Source organism: Trachemys scripta, chromosome 3 (assembly GCF_013100865.1).
Source record: "Trachemys scripta elegans isolate TJP31775 chromosome 3, CAS_Tse_1.0, whole genome shotgun sequence".
In the NCBI taxonomy this organism is placed as follows: domain Eukaryota; kingdom Metazoa; phylum Chordata; order Testudines; family Emydidae; genus Trachemys; species Trachemys scripta.
This window is the reverse complement of record NC_048300.1, coordinates 147,088,589-147,110,298: the sequence shown is the minus strand read 5'-3', so window position 1 is coordinate 147,110,298 and position 21,710 is coordinate 147,088,589. Positions and strand designations below refer to the sequence as shown.

Below are 21,710 nucleotides of genomic sequence, written 5' to 3'. Positions count from 1 at the left end.
GGCAGAAATATTTTGAAACATAAGATTTAAAATCTCCATAAATATATTCTGCTGGAGCAATCTGACTTCTCTTTCTCCACTGTCTGAAAGCTCCTTTCCCGAAGTCCCCAGAAAGAAATCCCAGTATGAATCTACTCAAGAGTAATTTATACAATACCTGTCTTTGCTTTGGTCTCTTCAGGCTACCAAAGAGAGCTTCTCTACCAAAGGGATGATGGCTCTTTCAGTGCCTTTGGAAACAGTGACTCCTCTGGGAGCACATGGTAAGTAATTTTGCCAGAAAAAGAAAATACTCAGTTTGGAATTTTGTCAAATATTTGCATATTTCACTGGGACTAAAACATTTGTCAAACTGGTAAAAATGCCCAGATATGGCTGCAGTCTGGTTTTCGGTATGTCTTTAGGCCAATTTGTAAGATTCTCTAAGAGACAAGGTGGGTGAGGGAATATCTTTTATTGGTGAAAGAGACAAACTTTCAAGCTTACACAGAATTTACTGTCTTTTTAGCCTAGACGATCTAAGGCCATTATTAGGACAGAGTTTTTTAGCTTCACAAAAGATGAGTAGTGAGTCACTTTCATCAGAGGATTTGTTGATTGAAATGCTTGGAGGTCATTCTTCTATCCCAGAGAATAGCTCAGTAGAACAGAAAGCATTTTATAATGGAACCAATGAAGTACACTGCACATTTGACTGCTAGACACAACACAAAGGGTGAAATTTTGTGCTGTGAAACCCATAGTCTCCTCGGCCTTTAAGCCACCATTGCGTCCTCTCAATTCCAGGCTGCTTTGGGGCCGGAGTAACCCCCAGCATAATTTAGGGAGCTGTTTTAAATTATGGCAGACCTGACTGGACTGACGCTGTGGAGCTTCTTGGAAATCACAGCTGTTCAGAATGGCTGTAATGCTCTGTGCCATAGTGCCACCCTCCTCCATTCCCAATATGTGCCATACTCCAGGGCCATGGTTCTCAACCTATTTATCATTGTGGGCCACCATGTGGAGCGGCCAGGCACCTGGGAATCAAGACCCTGCTGCATGGTCCGGTGGCCATTAGCTCACATCTGAGCCGCAGCTGTGTGCTAACTGGGATACACGTGAGCCGCGGCCCGCATGTTGAGAACCGCTGCTCCAGGGCTTGTGAGGGGCAATGAAGCCTAGTGCTGTCCTTCACAGTGCCTTTGGTTGTGGGGGAGGAGGTTCAGCCCAGCAGGCTGAAGTGCTTTTAGGATCCCTGTTTGCTCCTGCAGCAGTGTATGAGGACTGGAGCAGGAGGGAGAATCCCTCCCAAAATATTATGGTGTTAAAGATAATTTCATGCTATTACAAAAAATAGGGATAGCTCTGAGCATTGTTCTGTCCATGCTCAGCAAATAAATCGTAGCTGTGCTGTTGAGTGACTCATCAACCTTGAAGCTGTTCAGATACATTTAGGATTATTTGCCAAAGTTCTGAACATCTTTTAAACCTTTCTTTACTGAAGGCCCATGGGATGAACAGTCTCTCTGAGGGTGAAATTAGACCCTGCCCAGAGGGCCAGCACAGGGGCTATGCCCCACTCTGAACAGGACCCCCTGTCAGCTCCTGGAGACCCCAGCTGGTAAGCCCTCTGGGCAAACCAAATAGCACACACAGTTCACCAGGGTACCTTCACCAAGTATCTTTATTATTGTCTTTGGTCTTGTGTTCCAGGTCCCACCAACATAGGAGCAGTTCCAGCTCCCTGGCTCAGCCTTTTATATTACTTGCCTTCTCCCAGCTATCCAGCCAGTGAACTAATTATCGCATTTGCTCATCAGGCTCTCTATTTGTGCAAGTGATTCCTTCTCCACCTTCCAACCCTGCTCCTACTCTAATTACACCAGTGGTTGTTATAAGTGACCCGGGTGCTAGCTTCTAAAAGTTCTCTTTATAGCTGCTAATAGCACCATGTCACACACTTCCCCCTTTATTTCTCCTAGCTTAGTTAGGGCCCCCTTTTCCAGTGGTGCTCAGTTTTCTCCTTGACATGTTTGATCTTCCTTATAGGGGTGATTGCCTTTGCCTCATTGCTTCTGGAGTTCTCTTAGTCTGACTTTCTGTGGGCCAGCTGTGAGGATTCTCCATCCACAGAATAAGAACTCCTTAGCTGGGGGTGTACCCCACAATTCCATTTCATCCCACAGGTCATCACAACAGCGATAAACCCACAGACCTTGGCTTTGGATCTGTCCCATCCTTTGTAGAGCATTCTCAGTCATCCTCCCCCACCAGGACCCCACCGTCTGATGGCCTCTCCTCCCCCTTAGCTGTTAAATTCTCAGGGATATTCCCTTTCTCTGGGGTACATTGGATTCACCTCCCACTCTTTCTTCGGGTTGTCCTTGTACAGGTGAGGCCTGCTCCTCCATCCCCTTTTCCTGCTTCTCCTCTACTCCAGTATTTCCTACCTCAATCCCATTTTCTTGGCTTGTTGGTTCCCATGTTGGTTCCCATCTAGGATTTACTCTTATCCACCCTTGTGGGCCTGGGGTCCCCTTTTTCCTACCATCCAATGAGGTTCCTTCCCCTGGGCCTTTCTTCTCCTACTTAAAGGGAATGGGTTCCAATCCATCCCTAGACCACACGATGGGGGAAAGTTCCCCCTACTCTGACCCCTTTCCATCAGAACTTCCCATGTACCTCTAATGGGACTGGCGCCACCAGATACGTTTTTTTCTCCTCATGTGTGCACTCTATGCCTAGAGCATCCCCCACCCGAACCCACTGTGATTTAACTAGCCTGCTCTGCAGGAGCGATCAATCGGCTGCCAAATCAATAATACCCATCTCTGGTCTTTGGCTAACTCTTACAGGAATTGTTTTTACTCCCTTCTGAGAGCTTCAGATCCCAGTCCAGTTGCAATATTCCTCCATTTCAAATACGGGCAGTCCCTTTCTGTCTCATTGGCAGCAGGTGATATCCTGGCTGGCTGAAATGGCCTTCCTTTCATCCTGTCTTGCACCAGCAGGTCTTCCTGCTAAGCAATCTCACATTATTACCCCCCTTCTCCCACTTGTATTGGACATACCACTTTTAAAAAAAAAAATCTGCTTCAACTGGCTGGTTTTACTGCTGCCTCCATTGTTTCTGGTTGGTGTCTCCTCACCCAGACTTGAGTGGTACCCGGGAGGTTCTGCAAAAACTGCTCGAATATCACACCTCCATTACCACTTCCACATCTTTCCCCCTTGGCCTTCTGCGTGACTGTTCTGGGCCCTACCTCAACAGTCCACCTGGCCATCCTAAATTTCTGTCTGTATCTTTCGGCTGACAAGCCTACCTGATCCTGCATAGCAGCTTTTAATACCTCATAATTCTTGGCCTACTCTTTGCTCAATGCCATGTAAGTGGCTTGGGCTTCTCCTGCCAGATAAGGTGCTAAACTGTAGGCCCCTAATCCTTTATCCTAGCCACACCATTAGCAGTTCTTTCAAAAGTCCGTAAGATTGCATCAGGATTATCCTTGGGGCCCATTTTACAGTGTACCAGCCCCCTGACTTCCATGTCTTGTGGCAGGACTTGTCACAGTTTGTGCTAACTGCTGCTATACCTGACACACTCACTGTTGCTCCACCTGCCATCCCAGCAGAGCTTGTTGCTTTGTCTGCTGCAATGCCTACAGCATCTTCTGCTTCTCCTTTTTTTTGCTCAGTCACAACATTAGCACCTCCATTTCCCCCCCAGATTCAGCTTATCCTCACATAGGCTGCCTCTCAACCTTCCTGGCTCTGGCTGACCAGCAGATCCCAGACAAGTCCCTGCTTGTAAACAGGTGCCCCCTTCAGCACTTGGAAGCCCTGGATGGTAACCCATCTGAACAAACCAAAGAGCACACACAGTCCACCAGATACCTTTTATTTATTTATTTATTTATTTTTATTTTTTCTGCCTTATGCTCCAGGTATACCACCACCAGAGCCTCCCCCATCCTGCTCCATGGCTCAGCCTTCTATACTGCTTGCCTTCTTCTCCAAGCTATCCATCTGGGGAGCTAAATACCTCATTAGCTCATCAGGTTCTCTACAGGTGTGAGTGATCCTTTCTCTCCTACCAACCCATTCCTGCTCTAACCACACCCTGTACCCTGCGTGCGCTAAGTGATGAGGGTGCTGGCTTCCAAATGCTCTCTTGATAGCTGCTAACAGCAACCTATCCCATCCACTTAGATCCCAGTTATCTCTTGAGGTCTTAAATGGGATTGAAGTGGTACATAGGCCTTGTTCTAGCCCTCTTCAAGGGACTGAATTTCCTCTTGAAGTGTTCGGATACTAAGATGATGGGCTCTGTAAAAGTATCTTGATAGATGAGCTGCATAAGGCAATCACTATCAGTCTAACTCATCTAAATAAGAATGATTTAAATTACTGGCCTGATCCAAAACTCCCTGAAGTCAGTCAGTCTTTTCACTGGTTTCAGTGAGCTTTGGATCAGGCTTAATATTGATAGAATGGAGAAAATAAAATTATCTGCATGGTGCTATCAAGATTGTGAACCTTGGTACATAAATAGTGTAGTTTCAGGATGTACATATGGCATAAGAAGAGGTCAATGGAAAGTTTCAAAATGTTCACAGTTAAGCCACAGAGGGTTGTTCTGATGTTATGATTCTGTGGGAAGGGTGTCTTGTTAAAATCACATTTATTGCTGTTCTACTTCATATAATATAGTTATAAAGTTCCTTGACAAACTTAGGCCCCAATCCTGCATACATGTACACACGTTTAATTTATGAGCAACAGCTGACTAAAGGTTACCATGTGCTGGCAGAATCGGAGCCTCTAATATGTATTTAGTTTTGAAATCTGAAGAGATAAAGAAAGTGTTGTTTTATGGACAGGAAAAATAACTATATTTGCTGATGAGTGGTTCTTAGCTGTTTCTTGCCGATTAATGCTCACTCTTCAGGGTATGTGTCTTCCTCTGTATTTGGAAAGTGTTTAGCACACTTAGGGCACTACAGCAGTCTGAATAATAAAACGTTTAATAGAAGAAGCTGTAATATATCATTAATTCTTTGTATTTGGTTAACCTTTCCCCCAAGGTTATCAGCTTTTGTATTACGATGTTTCCTGCAAGCTCGTCCATTCATAGATATTGATCCATACGTACTGAAGAAAACAGCTGATTGGATTGTCAAATATCAGAAACCTAATGGTGAATTCTGGGAACCTGGAAGAGTGATACACAGTGAACTTCAAGGAGGAAGTAGTAGCCCAATCACTCTCACAGCTTACATTATGACAACTCTATTTGGGTACCAAAATGATGAGGTATTAGAATACTTTGGTATTGTTTGTAGTTAATAAAATACCTCCTAAACTATCACAGTAATTCTTAGTCATTTTGCAGTTTTTAAAGACACTGAGGGATATCATAACAAGGACAATAACACATGATTTGGTTAAACTTTGCTACACTTCGCCTGATGGCATCCTTCCTGTCTACTGGTAGTAAGGAGTTCTGTTAAAACTGTGGAACATCCAGTCTCAGTGGACCTTTCCAAAAACTTAACTAAGTTGGGGGGAAAAGAGGCAAATATATCATAGTTGAGGCCCCAGACCCTGCACAGCAGATAAGCATGTGCTTAACTTTAAGGGTGTGAGCAGTCCCATTGACTTCAACAGGAGGGCTCACATGTTTCAAATTAAGTAAGTGCTTTGTTGGCTGAGGCCTTAATGCCTCTAGTGGTCATGTCTGTGACCCTGAAAGAGATTTTCTATATTTTCTTTTATATTAAAAAATGTTATTTCTCTTCCTTAATACATATTTCTTATAAATTCTAATATTGCAATGTAATGTTGCTGTTCCCTACATTCATTCTTTTGTGAACCGCTTTTTTAAATTCATGGTAGTATTAAATTAACATCTTTCAATACAATCTTTATTCCCAGAATGCCCTTGTTGTAGCAAATGCTGTAAACTTCTTGGAAACTAAATTAGAAGAAGGAATTTCAGATAACTATACACTGACACTTGTGACATATGCATTGTCATTGGCAAAAAGTATAAAAGCAAAAGAAGCCTTGGATGTGCTAAACCAGAGATCAGAGCAGCAAGGTACTGTAAAAAGCTCTTTATGCAGTAGTATGAATGGATTTTCTTCCAACTTAAAAAAAAGAAAGCACTGTTTGGCTGCATACAGACATAGGTTGTTAGTGCAGTATAGGGATCTATTTAGAATAAAATAGAACCCTAAAGGGCAATAATCCTGATGAAAACTATATGCAACTGAATAGAGTTTGTTATGAAGGTGGGGTATCAGCCTTAATGACAGTGTTCACTAGTGTGCAGTATGATTATATTATTGCAAAACATGAGCTTGCTGCCTTCCCACCTTGTTATGAGTGCCCGTCAGATCTCGCTAGCTAAACAGGGTCAGACCAGGTAAATTATTCTGATGATAAGCCTCAAAAGAGCCTGGCCCAGCAAATTCTTACTACCAAGTGTAATGCTTACTACTACGATGAGTCCCATTCACTTCAGTGGGATTCTTTCTGGTACTAAGCACTATGCCTCTTTAGTAAGTGTTCTCTGAATTGTGTCCTTCTATAATTATACGTAAAGGGCTGATCCAAAATCCCTTGAAGTCAGTAGGAGTCATTGTATGGATTCTGGTGGGTTTTGTATCTGGCGTTCAGCCCCAGTTCAGTAAAGCGTTTAAACACATGACCAAGTCCATCTCTAACCAGCCAAGCATTTAAGCACAAGCTTAATTTGAACCATGTTCTGAAGTGCCTTGCTGGATCCTATGGGTAAACATAAATAGGCAGGTTTTTCCTCAGCTATTGAGCATTTATTCATGGCTTCGGCTCTGACATCAGTGATGATCTCTTTTCCAGGAGAATTTCGATTCTGGACGTCTCCAGCCCCTCAACTGTCTGACTCATGGCAGCCACGCTCCGTAGACATTGAACTTGCAGCTTATGCTCTGCTCTCTCACTTTCAGCAAGATAGATTATCCGAGGGGATCCCTATTATGAAATGGTTAAGCCAGCAAAGAAACCATCTTGGAGGTTATTCGTCGACTCAGGTCAGAGTCATCTTTAGAAGCTTTGTTGATGCTTTGCTATACATAAATGTACTTTCCTAATATACACGTCAGCCCAGATGTTTAAAGGTGTTTAGGTGTTGCTGCACTCAGCATTTTAATGCTTAAGTCTGATTTTCAAAAGTGATTTAAGCACTTAGGATCCTAAATGCCATTGATGGCCAATGGGATTTAAACTGAAGTGCCTAAATCACTTTTGAAAATGAGTTTTAGGCTCCTCAGGCATTGCAACGTGAGAGTGGCAACATCTAAAGACCTTTAAACATCTGGGCCTTCACTTTTAATTTTTTTAAATGTTTCTATAGCATATATTGATTGTTTCTTATTCTGTAACAAATAGTTCTCATTAAGCACACGCTTAAAGTCTCTGCTGGATTAGGTCTATACACAGACTATACATTTTCTCTAATAAACATGTTAAACAAAGAAAAAGAAGAGCAGTTCAAATATTTTTAAAGGGAAAATATTAAAAAGAAAGCAACAAGAACTGAAATTAAGGGGAGGAAGTGATATTTTCAGCTAAAAAAAAATTCTCACCTGCATGTATATATCTTTCCTATTGAGGATGATATTGAAACAAAATCCATTATTTTATTAAATGATTGCATATTGTGCTGCATTCTGCATCTCAGACCATATCTGCACCCTATTTTGTTGGTAACATCTTTGAGATCTCTCTTTTTTGGTCTTTGTAGTATTTCCCTATTTCACAGGGTTGTTGGGAGGCTGAACTCAGTTAAAGTGTTTGGGACCCTCAGATGGAAGATGTTCTCTAAATGCAAGAGGTCATTATTAGGCCAGGTCACCCCTCCTGCTGAGAAAGCCACAGAGGAGAGTTGGGGGGAGGTGTGGGAGAGCCCATGGATTTCCTCTGTATTCCTTTTAGGGATAGAGGTGAGATTTGCCCACTGTATGGTGAGAAGGGGTTGGCCCTTGAATGTTGCTGCTATCAGGAGATCCAGGGGATGCACAGGGCCATGCATGTAGCGTCCCTGCACTGGCTCTGACTTGGTTCTGAGGACTGTTGTGCCCCTCCTTTCAGCTCCGTGGCAGTGTGATTCTGCCTGTGGCTGCCCCAGCACATACCTGAAAATAGGGGTTCCCAGCATGGAGATGCTGCAGAAAAATATGGCATCCAGTGGCTTTTGCTGTCCTGCAGATTCCCCAAGGTTTGTGGGGAAAATGATGAATGTCTACCCTGGCCCTGCTCCTGACGCTTCCTCCCTTGGTCTTCCCCTCTCTGTGTGTGGGACCCTGGACCCTTGGACAGGGTATCTGTGGAAACAGGCCAGAGGAGATGGTGCCGGGTAATCAGCTGACCTTACCTTCTGCACTAGTAGGGCTCACTTTATGTATAAATCAATATGACATGGTCTGGCCCTTTATTGTTTTTATTAATTACTAGCAACAATAAGGGACATTTCACACTAGTGCAACTGCCAAACTCTCTTCGAAAATTGTTATTGTTTTTGGAGTCAATGAATAGTCATGAAGAATAGCCAGTTGTCATTGTCAAATTACAGTTGTTCTTAACTGCATCTGTAGTACATCCCCAATATCCATTTTATTGAGACCACATTACCCAAGTTGTGTTGGCATCCAACAGGATCTATATAGTACTTGAGAATGCATTAGTTTAAGCTAGCTGTTTATTGTAAGATGTGGTCTCAGTCAAGTACAATGTCTTATCTCATTCTCACTGCCTTTTACCAAGGTTCATATTCAATTCAATTTTTCAAATGTCAGCAGTAATCTGAGAGATATTAGTTCTGTTAAATGAAGAATAAATTTGTGAAACCAGTACAGTTTCCCACAGATTCAAGGATGTTCTTCGTAACACGTTACTTCTATTATTATTAATTGAAAGACTGATTAAAGCAATATCTCAGTTGCAAATAGCTTTCAGATTGTTTTCCAGATGGTATTTTTATTTTGGAGTTTAAAAATCTAGCAGCATGTCACTGTAGTACCATCATGGTGAAGCTCACCAATGAATTTAATCCATCCCTTTATCCACTGTTTCTCACAATAAAGGTTAGATTTATCTATTTCAATTTTGACATTTCTCCAAAGAAAATAATGTCTTTATAGCTTGCTCTTACTTAATTTTTGTGTGTGACCCCAAAGCATCTTTGTTACATTTAAAGAGTGAATTATTTTATATTAGCTAGAGCATTTCCCTGACTTGTAAGAGATTTAAAGCGTTTAAACACATGACCAAGTCCATCTCTAACCAGCCAAGCTTTTAAGCACAAGCTTAATTTGAACCATGTTCTGAAGTGCCTTGCTGCTGGATCCTATAGGTAAACAAAATAGGCAAGAGATTTCCATATTGGAGAGTTTGTGTCATTATCAAACAGTGAGGTTAGACAGCTGTTGGCTGTCTGTGACATACTTTTCTAACTTAAACTATCATAAACTACTTTCTGATTTGTATGTCTGCAATATATAAAGTATGATCAGAATGTTTTATTTTAAAACATTTTTAATTTGTGTGTGCGTGCGCGCGCGTGTGGACAATTATAAAGGAATAATGCTCAATTCAACCAAAGAATAATATATTTATAACATCCCTCATGGACATCATGATCCAGTTTGATATATGAATTGCTGAAATTCTGTTAAGGGATTAATATTCTCTTCTACTATTTTTCCTAGCCATTTACTTACAAGTAACCTCAAATATTTCATATCCTTGTTGTTCAGTCTGCATGGCATCACAATAACAGTTCATCCATGTTGACATGAGAGCTTGTTTGAGTAATAGTGTGTTTGCAGTTGCATTCAGGATGGAGTTTATGGGCTTGATCCTCTAGTCCTTAATACGATGTGCAGTTCCATTCACTTCAGTATGAGAGAGGTCTTGTAAGATCTGGCCATCAATCCGTTTGGTTCCCAAACACCTGAAATTTGAGTAGAGTGGTGACAGTTATCCCATTTTTTGTTATTGATTGCTCTCCTACTATAAAGGGACCATCATCTTTAAGTATGAGAGACCAGACAGTGTTCTTTTGTAGGGTAAATCTTGGTCCTCTCCTGAGAAATGTCTACCAGTTGCAACCTACATTTATTTTCTCCTGTAGTCCATAATTTACATCTTCTCTACCATACTGTTTCATCTAAGTCCTCAGGCTGGAATTCCAAGTGGTAGTGATTCAGTCCTCTGTGAACTTCACCACTCAGTCTGAATTTTCCAGATTTTAAGGAATCAGTGAAGTAGATAATTTGAGAACATGGCCAGGAGCAAAAAAAATAGAGATTTCTGATGTTCCTGATCGACTAGTCAGCACATACTATTATATTTATGACTGGCACAGTCAGAGTTGCATTGTTAATGAATGTTTGCTGTCATATTACAATTTTCCTATTACTAGAAGGTGACCTAAGATTGAATAATTAAAACCCCTGTGTGCCAAATCCACAGAGCCCAGTGTTTCTATTACCAACAGCTAAGAATAGACAATAAATCAAATAACTGAATTATGAAAAGGTCAAAGAAATACAACTCATCACCATATTTTTCAGAATATGAGTTATTAAAATTCTGATAATCATGACACAATTATAATGAGAACAGGATATTACAGTTCATGAATCTGTTATTGTTGCAATAATTATAAAGAGAATAGCAAATGCTTTAAACTTAATCCATTCTCTGACAATGTAAAGACTCAAATTAAGTCATTGTCTTGTTCAGATCCCATACTAAACTCGAGGGCCAAATTTCGAAAAACTGCCTTTTAACTTAGGCATGTACTTTTGCACACCCAGATATTTTGCACCTAAAAAAGGAGAATTTGTGTGCCTGCAGAATAATGATGTACAAACAAATACTGTGTTTTGTGGGTTCAGATGATTGCACAAAATGTTGGGAGCAAAAGGTCATAGAAGCTGAGGGGAATTCTCTTTGAAAAGTTGGCTGTAAGACTGGGCAAAAATTATTTTTACATTTTCTGTTTTTTACATCTGCAGTGTCTCAGAGGTACAGCTTTTTTGTTCCTATGATCGAGCCGCTCTGGAAAAGTGCTGTAGAATGTCTGATAGTTACAATTATTTCTGATTAGGCCAGATTGTGGCTGGCTCATTTCTTCCTTAATTGTCCTCCTACTGGCCAAGGCCTTTATAAACTTCACAGACCTTCATGGCATCTACAAATAAAAATCAAGCTGCAGTCCAGAGACAGTCCCAGAAGAAAGTTCCAAGAGTGTCTGGGGCTGCATTTCCTTTACTATAACCCCCCTTGCTCTGATGGGAGTCAGGCCTTTTAGTAGAGCCGTGATGCCAGAGAACATGGCATGGGAGCACCAGGGACCCACAACCCGAGCAGAAATACAGGATCTCCCCATGGATGACCCTGGATATCTGCATATCTCAGGGGTCTGGAGTTGGGGGGAAATCCCAACCTCCATGATGAAATGATATGGCAGTAACTGTGTGGTAATCCTCACAGGATTTTCCTCTTTCCTGGGTTTACTATGGGAGAGGTTGATCTGGCCCTGAGTAAGGACTTTAGGATGTGGCCCATTGTGACTATCACTAATATCTCATTTTATCTGTGGAGGAAGCAGTAGTAATATTCCAGCAGAAATGGTTGTCATTACCAAACTGTCAGCTAGATGGACAGTGCAGTCTGCACAGAAGGGTCAGAAAGCCCCAATTATCTAAGACCTAGCCTACATACTGACTTACTTGAATTAGTTAGGAACTGATTATTTTATTAAATAGATGCAACCCTTATGTATATACTCTTAAATCAGGTTAAGAGTGTCCATGCTAAGAGGTCGCATTAATTTAATGCAATTTTTGGGTATAGACAAAATTTAACAGATACTGGCACTCACCTAGTTTGCAGGCTTTTATATTTAATATAAAAGCATGTGTTTCTCTCAACAGGACACCATCGTGGCCCTGCAAGCCTTGAGTATATTTGCAGCTCTCATTACTTCCAGAAAAACAGGAATTGATCTAACAGTGACTGGACCTAGTCTGGAAGCTCCAGTAACGTTTTCAGTTGATACTCAAAACCGTTTTCTTCTTCAGACCAAAGAGGTACTGTAGAAAATGAGGAAGAATTCTAATCAATCCTGTTACTTGAAGATATTTTAAATATGTTTAAATCACCATGTCATTCTTTCAGATTGCACCTATGCAACCGATGGCCGTTTCAGTTTCAGCAGAGGGTGTCGGGTTTGCCATCTTTCAGGTACGCAGGAAGATATTTTATACTTACTCTTTTTTTTAAGATCCCTTTTAAAATGTGGTTTTTGAAGAAAGAATGTTAATAGGAAATTTCATAAAACTAGATAACTAGGAAGAATCTTGTATTTATATGACAAGAGACAAAGCAGGTGAGGTAATACTTGTCTCTCTCATCAACAAAAGTTGGTCCAATAAAATATATTACTTCACTGCACAGTCACTGAAGCCAGTGTGATTGGATAGGTTGTAAATCAGTGCAATACATGGGTACACTCTTAGTAATTTATAGATTACCTTTCCCACTTCTGAACTGTCACAGTTGTTTAAATACTGTACAGCAACACTTCACAATTGTTTAGGGCAGAAAGGGAAGAAGGCCAAGTTCTCTTTAGCAGGATTCAGCCATTTTGTGCTACTCTAACAAGACATACTTCCCAGTATAAGGGAAATATGTGGGAGGAGGAGGGAAGGAAAAGAAGTGAAAGAAGTGTAGCGGAACTTCACTTTGCCAAACCTCTGCTGGGATCCAGAGGACCTCATGGTATGAATTCAAGCAGCCCTAACTTAATTTTTGTCTTCTCTGTCTTAACCTAGGGCTGGCACCGATTGGTCCTCAGAGGGACCAGTAACTGGCTCCCTTATGCTTCTCAGTTTCCTAGCTAGCAGAGCTCAGCTGCCAAAGGGAATCTTATTCATTATGTTCAATGAAATTTCAGAGGCAATATATGTAGGGAAAAGTAGGAATATAGGAATTGCCATTCTGAATCAGGCCTCCCATCTAGTCCAGTATCCTATATGACAGTAGTCACTGCGAGATGCTTCAGAGGAAGGAGCAAGAAACCCTGTAGCAGACAGTATGGAAAAGCTAGATTTTATCTAGCATGAGGATTAAGCCCATTCTTCTTTATTGAAAAATAGAGATCACTGTATATCTGGTAGCTATAGCCTGTTTTACCACAATGCTTGAAAAGGCTCCCACCATTACTATGCCTACTCAGGGAAAATTGAGCTTAATCTATCCTGGCCATAAGTTTTAAGTCAGAAAAAATTCCAATTCCAGTTCCAGTTTCTTATAATCTGTTTGACCTTCTCATTGATGTCCTGACATAGCTGGGAGACCAGGAAAGAGAACTGAGAGCTTGTTCTTTTAAAATGATAAATATTTGGATAAGTATCAGAGGGGTAGCCGTGTTAGTCTGAATCTGTAAAAAGCAACAGAGGATCCTGTGGCACCTTTGAGACTAACAAAAGTATTGGGAGCATAAGCTTTCGTGGGTAAGAACCTCACTTCTTCAGATGCAAGGACTTGTAAATGCATAAAAAATATGGATGATTTATGAGTCTGCAGTCATTGCAGCTTGATGCTGAATGAACAACGTACATATCTTTAACTGCTGTTCATTTGAAAATGTCCAGTGAAGGCAGGGGGCTGGACTTGATGACCTTTCAAGGTCCCTTCCAGTTCTAGGAGATGGGATATCTCCATTAATTTTTTTTCTTGCAGCTTGGCAGAGCAAAGACAAGGCATTGGAGTAAGGCATTTCATCCAAGAAAACTATTCTTAGGTGGGACCACCTCTTTCCTCCTGCTTCCCTTGGTGGGGTTGCTTTTCAGGAAGGAGCTCTGATATTGTTCAAATCAGATTTCTCTTTTTCCCAGCTGCAAGCAGGATCTGGATCTTGTGTGCTAAATCAGATAGCATATGACAGCATGATCGTATTTCTTCAGCTGGGTTCCACTGTCCTAGACCTTATTAGAGTGCAGTAGTCAGACACTCTATTCTGTGGATCTGACTTTACTTCCAGATGTAGCATGGCACACACTGATTCATTTAAATACCAGAAAGTACCATGCCATCTCCTGTTGGGATCTCAAGGACTGACCATTATTGGAAGAGCCTTAGTTCTCCACAAGATAGATTCTTAGAAAAACCTGTGTAATTCTTGATGATTCTGCTAGTTACTTTGTAACCTTCTCTGACATTGGTCTCAGTGGGCTGTAAATGAGTTTCAGCTGCCTCTACTCCAAACCCTCTAGGTTGCCATGGATATTGCAGAGGCCAACATTTTTCTTGTAGTCTCTTGGTTTTGCAGTTGATAAACTTGCACAGCAAGCTATTGTCCTTGGAGAGGAGCAGGATTAGTCCATCCCTACATTTTTAAAAGAAAGGTAGCTCTGGCCTGGTATGGGCAGACAGTGTGCGTGTCCTAAAGAAATTTATCTTTTCTCTCCTTAAGCCTTTTGGATAAAGGGCCAGATCCCCAGTTGATGTAAATCAGCCTATCTCCATTGAAACGGAGCCACAGCGATTTACACCAGTTGAGGATCTGTCTGGAGACGTGCATTTTCCCAACACGTTTTCACCAAGGATAATAAATAATTAAAAGAGAGAAAATGCTGCAAATATTTCCTCCAACAAATGCCCTCAGCCAAATACATGTTTGTTATGGTGATAGTTTAAGAATAAGAAAGAGAGAGGAAGTTGTCCTTGACTGTATGAAGACCTTCAAAATAACTCACATTTTTTGGATGTGATACCATTGAAGTTATTTTCTTAAAGTTCTTTTGGATGCAAAATATTAAATTTCAGTTTCCTCTCCCTGCCCCTCTCTGGTATTCCCCTGTGTTACAAGAAGAGTGGACAAGTCTGTCGTTAACTGATTCTCTGCTGTTTAGTTAGGTTGCACCAAGGAAGGTGACTTCAGTTAACCTTTTTATATTAAGAACTGTTTCCATTCCTGTGCGAACCTCCCCTCACCCATGAGAAGGGAGGAAGGGAAAGTCAGACCTTAGCAGCAGTAACTCATTCCAGTAAAATGTTTGCTAATTGACCTGTTCAGTATGTTGCTTCAGATGTCCATGTGCTGGTAGTAAATGCTCATGCTTTTGTTTTTCCTGGCAAAAGCTAAAACAACTTGTTTCTGTGATGACAAATTGCTGTGTGGGTTCCAGCTTGATTATACCAAACTTACACCATGTCTCCAATAAACTGACCACTCTATCCTCTGTGTTATTCCTGAACTTGTTCAGTTGCCTCGGGACACGTTATTGTTCAAGAGAAGTTTTCATTTCAGAGCCAGTGGTGTTTTGCCATCTTTGTGGTGTCTTTATTGAATCATCTCTATACTTGAGTGCTAAATTCAGAGGTGCCATACAGAGTGACAGGAGTAAATATCTGTAAGTTGGAGTACATGGTGTAACTTACACAAGAAGGGGTCAGAAGATAGAGCAGGAAAAGTAGCTCACAGAAAATTAAAGGGCCCTCTGCTTTTACTGATTTACTTGTACCACACTTTGTGGTACCTTTGAATTTAGACTAATATCTTTTCTTTCATTGCCTGGCACCATGCTAACTGATTGTAATGCAATGGAGTACAATTTCCTACATCCTCTCCTATTGTACTGTTGTAGTGAGGTATATAGTGATGGCATATAGTGATGTATGGCAGTTTGTTCATCTTTTCAAATACAACTAATTCTCTACTACTTTCATATAATGAGCAGAAAGTAAAGTTCTCTCTGCTGTTCCCAGAGATTTATCTAGAAGGCCAAGAAGACAGGGAGGGAGTATTGATTTGTATATGAAAACTATCTAAAAGCTGACTTTCCTTTTGTTGGATATAATCGCAGGTCTGTCAAACCAATGTATATTAGCACTTAATTGTAAAAGTTTTCTCACCATCTTGTAGTTGTTTTTGTCATTCTAGGAATTTCAAAGTTGAGCTTTTCATTGTATCACGTGCTCTTCTCCTTGAGGTGCTGAATTATAAACTCTTGGTCTGGTCCCTTTCCAGATACCCAACCATGCTTGTGTACTGTGTTTTGGTGGGACGATATTGCCATTATAATTCAATATCACATGGCAAGTTTCTCAGTCTTAAGGCATCTGACATTTATGTCTAACTCTCAGCAACTTCTAAATGCTTTGTGTCTGGCATGTTTGGTCCTCTACACCACACCAGCCACTTCCCTTCCATGGTGAATGTTCTCTAATGACTGGCACAAGAAAGTGCTCATGGTCATTTAATCCTGACCTCAGCATCTTTGGTTTGGCTGTTCACATTTATACTTTCCTAAAATGTTGTGATAATCAGATCATCACCTAATTAGTCAGACCTTCCTGAAGAAATTCTTGTTCTACAACCCTTCTCCAGCTGTTTAAAGCTGCTGATGCACATCTCGTACACTAAATAAATCAGGAATCCTCTGCAGGGGTGTCTAGTGTATTGGCTTGTTTTATATGTATACCACTGTCCTCTGCTAGATACACTGTCACATTTCCTTGTGTAGCTCACCTGGCAGAGGCCTGCATTTGTTGAACAGGCAGGTGAAAGCTCAATTACTGCTATTTCTGATTTGTATTTAGCTGATGACTGTCATGGTGTCTTTTTATTAATGAACTAGCTGATGTGATAAATTGGTCCTTATTAAGGTTTAAATAAATATCTCTCTCTATTATACTGAGCTTAGAGTAAAATGCTAACCATAATCTATTTTGAATGTAGAATTGCTATAATAAATCACACCTCACACACAGGATCAAGGTAAATTCCGTAAATAAAACTATTTTGTGAGTAAAAATTCCTATTTGCTCTCCTTCCATATTCTCAAGTACATGAACATTTTTCCTTTCTAACTCTGTTAGTGTCATTGTCCAGAGTTTTCTTTCATTGCATTTCAGAATTGACAGGAACTATCTGCAGCAGTGCACATTATCAAATGGTGGAAGCTAGTTAGAAAATTCCCACGTTTCACAGAACTCACACATTTTCCTCAGTCAGGCTCTGCTAAGGTTTTGGTGGATGGCACTGTATCATAAGACATTCAGAGTGTTGCACTTGTAGCTTTCTGACACTTCCTGTATTCCTTTGAATATCACATACTGATCTGTCAACAAAAAGTATTCAGTGGCTACTGATGGCTGCCATTGGACCACAAACAGAGAATTTTGAGAATCCAGATTTTAGACAATAGCTACACTTAATATGATCTGTTCTCTGGAGTTCTATCATTATAGACTTTGAGATCAACCCAACTGTATTATTGAACTCATTTTTGCTGTACAGACGTCATCTATGTTTTGTGTTTGTACTCCCATAGCTCAACATTATTTACAACGTGAAACATTCAGTCACTGGTAGAAGGCGCAGATCTATCCAAAGTCAAGAAGCTTTTGACTTAGATGTTGTTGTAAAGGATGACAAAAATGACATAAACCATTTTACCGTAAATGTATGTACAAGGTAAGTAACTCATTTGGTGCTTCTGCTGCTTCTCTTGATCTGTACAGTATTGATACTATTTAAGAGGTGTGAAGTATGTATTTTTTAATGCCTGTGATTTAGATGTATATCTACTATAGAAGAAATGAATGACTTCATAGAAGGGACCAATTATTAAATTCAGAAGCAAATATTTAAACCACCAAAGAGAGAGAGCTTATTAGCTCTGAACAGATATTAATTGACATAATTATAAAAAGCAAAGCTGCCATTTGTCATCTAATTTTTTTCTAAGTATGAGGGTTTCATAAAGATTAGAGATATATGGAAGTGTTTATATGCACAATAATATCATTTGAAGTTTCAAAGGTTTCTGGTTATCTGTGCTGCTCAGTAATAGAAGATCTGCAGGTTTTATCACCAAGGAATTTGTGAATAAGTAGAGCTGGTGCAGAACATTTTTGACAGAATGAAATTTTGTCACAATACGCTGTTTTGTTGAAACTGAAACGTTTTGTGGAGATTGGTTTTGAGAAAAACTTTGTTAGGTGAGGGGAGAACAAGGCTGTCATATTCTGTAGCCTGGTATGTCTGAGACCCAAATTCAAGTCCCTGCTCTGCCTGATTCAGAGTGATCTGCAATGAAAAACTCTCTGCTCTGAGTCAGACAGAGCAAGAACGTAAACCCAGGTCTCCCACATCACAGCCAGTGCCCTACTACCAGGCTGTAGAGCATGACTGAAACACACAGCGCACCTTCCCATTTTGAAAAGTGCTCGGTTTCAGTGTGAAAATGGACATTGTTCTTCCAAAAACAATCAAAAGGTTTTGTTTCCATTCCAATATGGAACAAAGGGTACCAGCTGTGATAGTGTTTTTTGTGATGTGAATACATGTCCACTAGAAGTGGACTGAGATCACCAAACTCAGTTCCTATAGGCCACTGAATAGCCATTGGATATTATCAGCTTTTATATTTGGGTTAGCAGTGAACAGGTGACATAGAACCTCCATATCTCATTAGTTACCTCTGAGCCATCCAATCAGACAACAGAATTGTGTTCTTAATTCCTTTGCTGGCTTTCTTTGTTACTTGGCATGACATTGAATGTATATATTAAAGGGAAGCATTTAAGAAAACATCTTTCTGTAGCAGTTTTCTCATTAGACACATCCTATTGTGGTTAAAGAGCACTGGATACTTCACAGAAAACCCTGAAGGACATTGTGCTTGTATATTATATATTTACATTTTTCCCTTCTTTCTGTGCTTTACTACCAAGGACACTGGGAGAAAAACAGTCTTTAAGAGCTTATCTGTTCCTGTTGAATATTTCCTCCCTCGAAATCGCAGCTCCCTTCTTGTGACATTATAATCATTTCCATGCAAACATGACCTTTGCAAACCATCACATTGTTCATGCTGCTTATTTTTTATACCCCTTCTCTCTACACTCTTTGTATGTTATTTATTTAAACTGTAAACTCTTCAGGGCAATGTCTGTGTGTCACTCTGTTTGTACAGTGCCTAGCACAATGGGGCCCTGATCACAGTTGGAACTTCTTGCTTCACCATAATACAAATAATAATGTGTGTGTGTGTGTGTATGTATATATATATATATATATATATATATATATAGCCAGATGTGAGGTCAGTGCATAAACAATTGACTTCATTGGGTAATAACCAACAGGAGCGTATAAAATCTTGACAACAAAAGTCTTGATTACATGTATATGTCTCTGGTAATAACCCCAGTGATACAGGTGGAGGTCAGGGACACTGCAGCGTATAAGCTGAGCTGTCTGTAAACAGGATGTTTTTCAAAGTTTTCTGTTAAATGAACTCCAGCACAAATTGTAGACACTTCAGCAACAAATTCTGGGCTAAGTTACACCACTGGCTTGGGAGTAATCTTATCTGGATGTCCCCATTTTCTTTCCCTGGCTGAAATATCTGATTCAGAGCTTTTGGCCAATGATACAGCCTGGAGGGACCCCATCTCTCCCCTCTTCTGGGATGCTGAGAGGCACTGCCACTTTTGACATCTTTCTCTGTGCAGCCACTTCAGAATGGTACATGGTCATTCAGGACCAAGCTCCATCAGTCTGGAGCCTAAGGTAGTACACATGAGTCCTGATGGCTCTGTGCCAATGCATTGTGGGCAGGATTTGACCCTTAGAGTAACGGAACTGTGCCTGGATCTGCTAATCAGACTGTTTTTCTCTGATTAATGGGACACGTTCATATCATGCGTACTGAATGCCTAAATAATTTTACTGTTAGTCATTTTGGAATCCATATAACATGATGTGATTTTCCATTTCAGCATAATCTAGAAATCATAGCAAGATGCAGGTTGTTAGTTCAGGAGAATTCTTAAGCTGTGGACTGGTTTGAATAGTTACCGGTATGCATCTTTGGCCAATGGCTGCAAACATCTCAAAGTTTTTTCCAATACCAACCAGCAGAAATTCTGCCTTGCTTCAACCAGCTCTTTAGCTGACCTTGGCCAAAAGCACTAGGTTAACAGAATAACATTTACCCACCATGTGTCATCTGCATGCTGTTGACCTTTGCGTCTGTGATGTCTAACAAAATCTCCTAGTGGAAACTGTGCCAGACTGACAATATCCTGCAACCTCCTGGGTGAACCTTACAGAATTAAGATAAACTTTATTGAATTAAGTTAAACCTTATTGAATTAGGTTCAAAAATTTGGGGGCCTATTGTACTCAAAATGCTACTGTGTCCGTTATTGTGGCACTGTATGTAACTCCTCAAGTTGGAGAGAGATGCTAATGTAATTCTTTCAGTTATCAGATTCTTTGAAGCCACCTTCTGGAGAGGTGCCCATATATTAGTTCAAACTAGATTCCCCAGGGTCCAAGAGACAAAGAAAGGATTTTTGGATAAATAGCCTGTTTTACACAGGCTCATTGCTTTCTTCCTGATCCAGCAAACGGACAGGACCCGTGGTCCACAGAGGGCCCCAATTCTTAGAGAACGGTTGGAAGGAGTGGGCCTCCTGAGGCCCCATAAGACTGGATGCTTGTTATGAGCTGAAGCTGAGATGAACTGGTAACTACAAGGAAACCCTGCGGGTAGGGTGTTGAAAGACTGATCCTGTCAGAGCCCATGTTAGTGCTGGGGTAATCTCTGGTAAACGTTATTAGCATGCGTGTAGATTCTTTCATTGTAATATGTTTTCTCTGTAGTCCTTCTACCTTAAGAACAAAATAGGCTTGCATAGAAAAAGCTGTGTGGTAAATATAACTATGGGCAGTCCCACTGTTAACCATCCCTGAATAGACAGCAAGCAGGCCTGCTTGGGCAGCCTGCCTCTGCTGGGAACAACACAGTGATGGCCGGAAACTGTTCAGCCTGATGATCTCCAGGTCTGAAAGGCAAGAGAACTGTGTCTCCACACAAGAGGGGTGACAGAAGCCTGAGATTGGTTGCCCGTGTTGGACCATACAAGGGGAATACAGGTGCAGCTTCCCTGAACTCTGACAGCGGCATGATGGATTTTTGGTTAGAAAACTTGCAAGATTGGTAGAGGAACATGTGTTGTTGTTTCTAATTCTGGATGGCCTTGCCTCTGCATGCAGTGGGATTTCTGCGGTCTCTAAGGAATAGGAAGGCATGCTCCATTAGCTCTATTCACTCTGCCCTCTGTGCTTACTGGCTACATATACTTGATATCTGTGCATATTTGCTGCTCTGTGCTGCATGATGCAGAGGGGAGCAACAGCTCCTAGACTGCTGGAGGAATGATCTCATAACCCAAAGTTCCAGCTCAGGGTCTCCTTAACTCAATTAAGAGACAAGTTTTTCTTCTCACTTCTTTCCTTCTATCACTAGCCATTTTCTTAGCTGTGTATATGTGTGTGTGTGTGTGTGTGTGTGTGTTTTGAGGGCCCATGTTGCAGAGGAGACAAAAGCTGGGACTATCCCCTGCCTCTTTCTGTTTTTTTGGAGGAAGGCACATGTGTAATTGTTAGGGGGTAGATCTGACTCACTTTTTTGGGCTAGTACCGGGTTGGTTGGGTTACCCATTGTTATTTTAGTGGTACCCAGGCTAGTTAGATGGCTTGGATGTTTCCATATCCTCTCAGCTGTAATTATAAACACAGACCTAATTACATCCAGTTCCAATTCAGTAATTTGTTTTCAATAGCAGCTACTTTGGCACAGTGCCTCATCCAACAG

General features: G+C 40.9%; 1 protein-coding gene across 1 annotated transcript in view; it reads left to right on the top strand.

The window, feature by feature from the left end:
• CD109 (CD109 molecule) overlaps positions 1-21,710 on the top strand; it is a 119,859-nt gene that overhangs the window by 87,834 nt on the left and 10,315 nt on the right. The window contains exons 24-30 of the mRNA XM_034766199.1: positions 182-263; positions 5,067-5,295; positions 5,917-6,082; positions 6,865-7,055; positions 11,967-12,122; positions 12,211-12,276; positions 17,373-17,515. Coding sequence (XP_034622090.1) covers positions 182-263; positions 5,067-5,295; positions 5,917-6,082; positions 6,865-7,055; positions 11,967-12,122; positions 12,211-12,276; positions 17,373-17,515 — 1,033 coding nt within the window. The remainder of the gene's footprint in view (positions 1-181; positions 264-5,066; positions 5,296-5,916; positions 6,083-6,864; positions 7,056-11,966; positions 12,123-12,210; positions 12,277-17,372; positions 17,516-21,710) is intronic.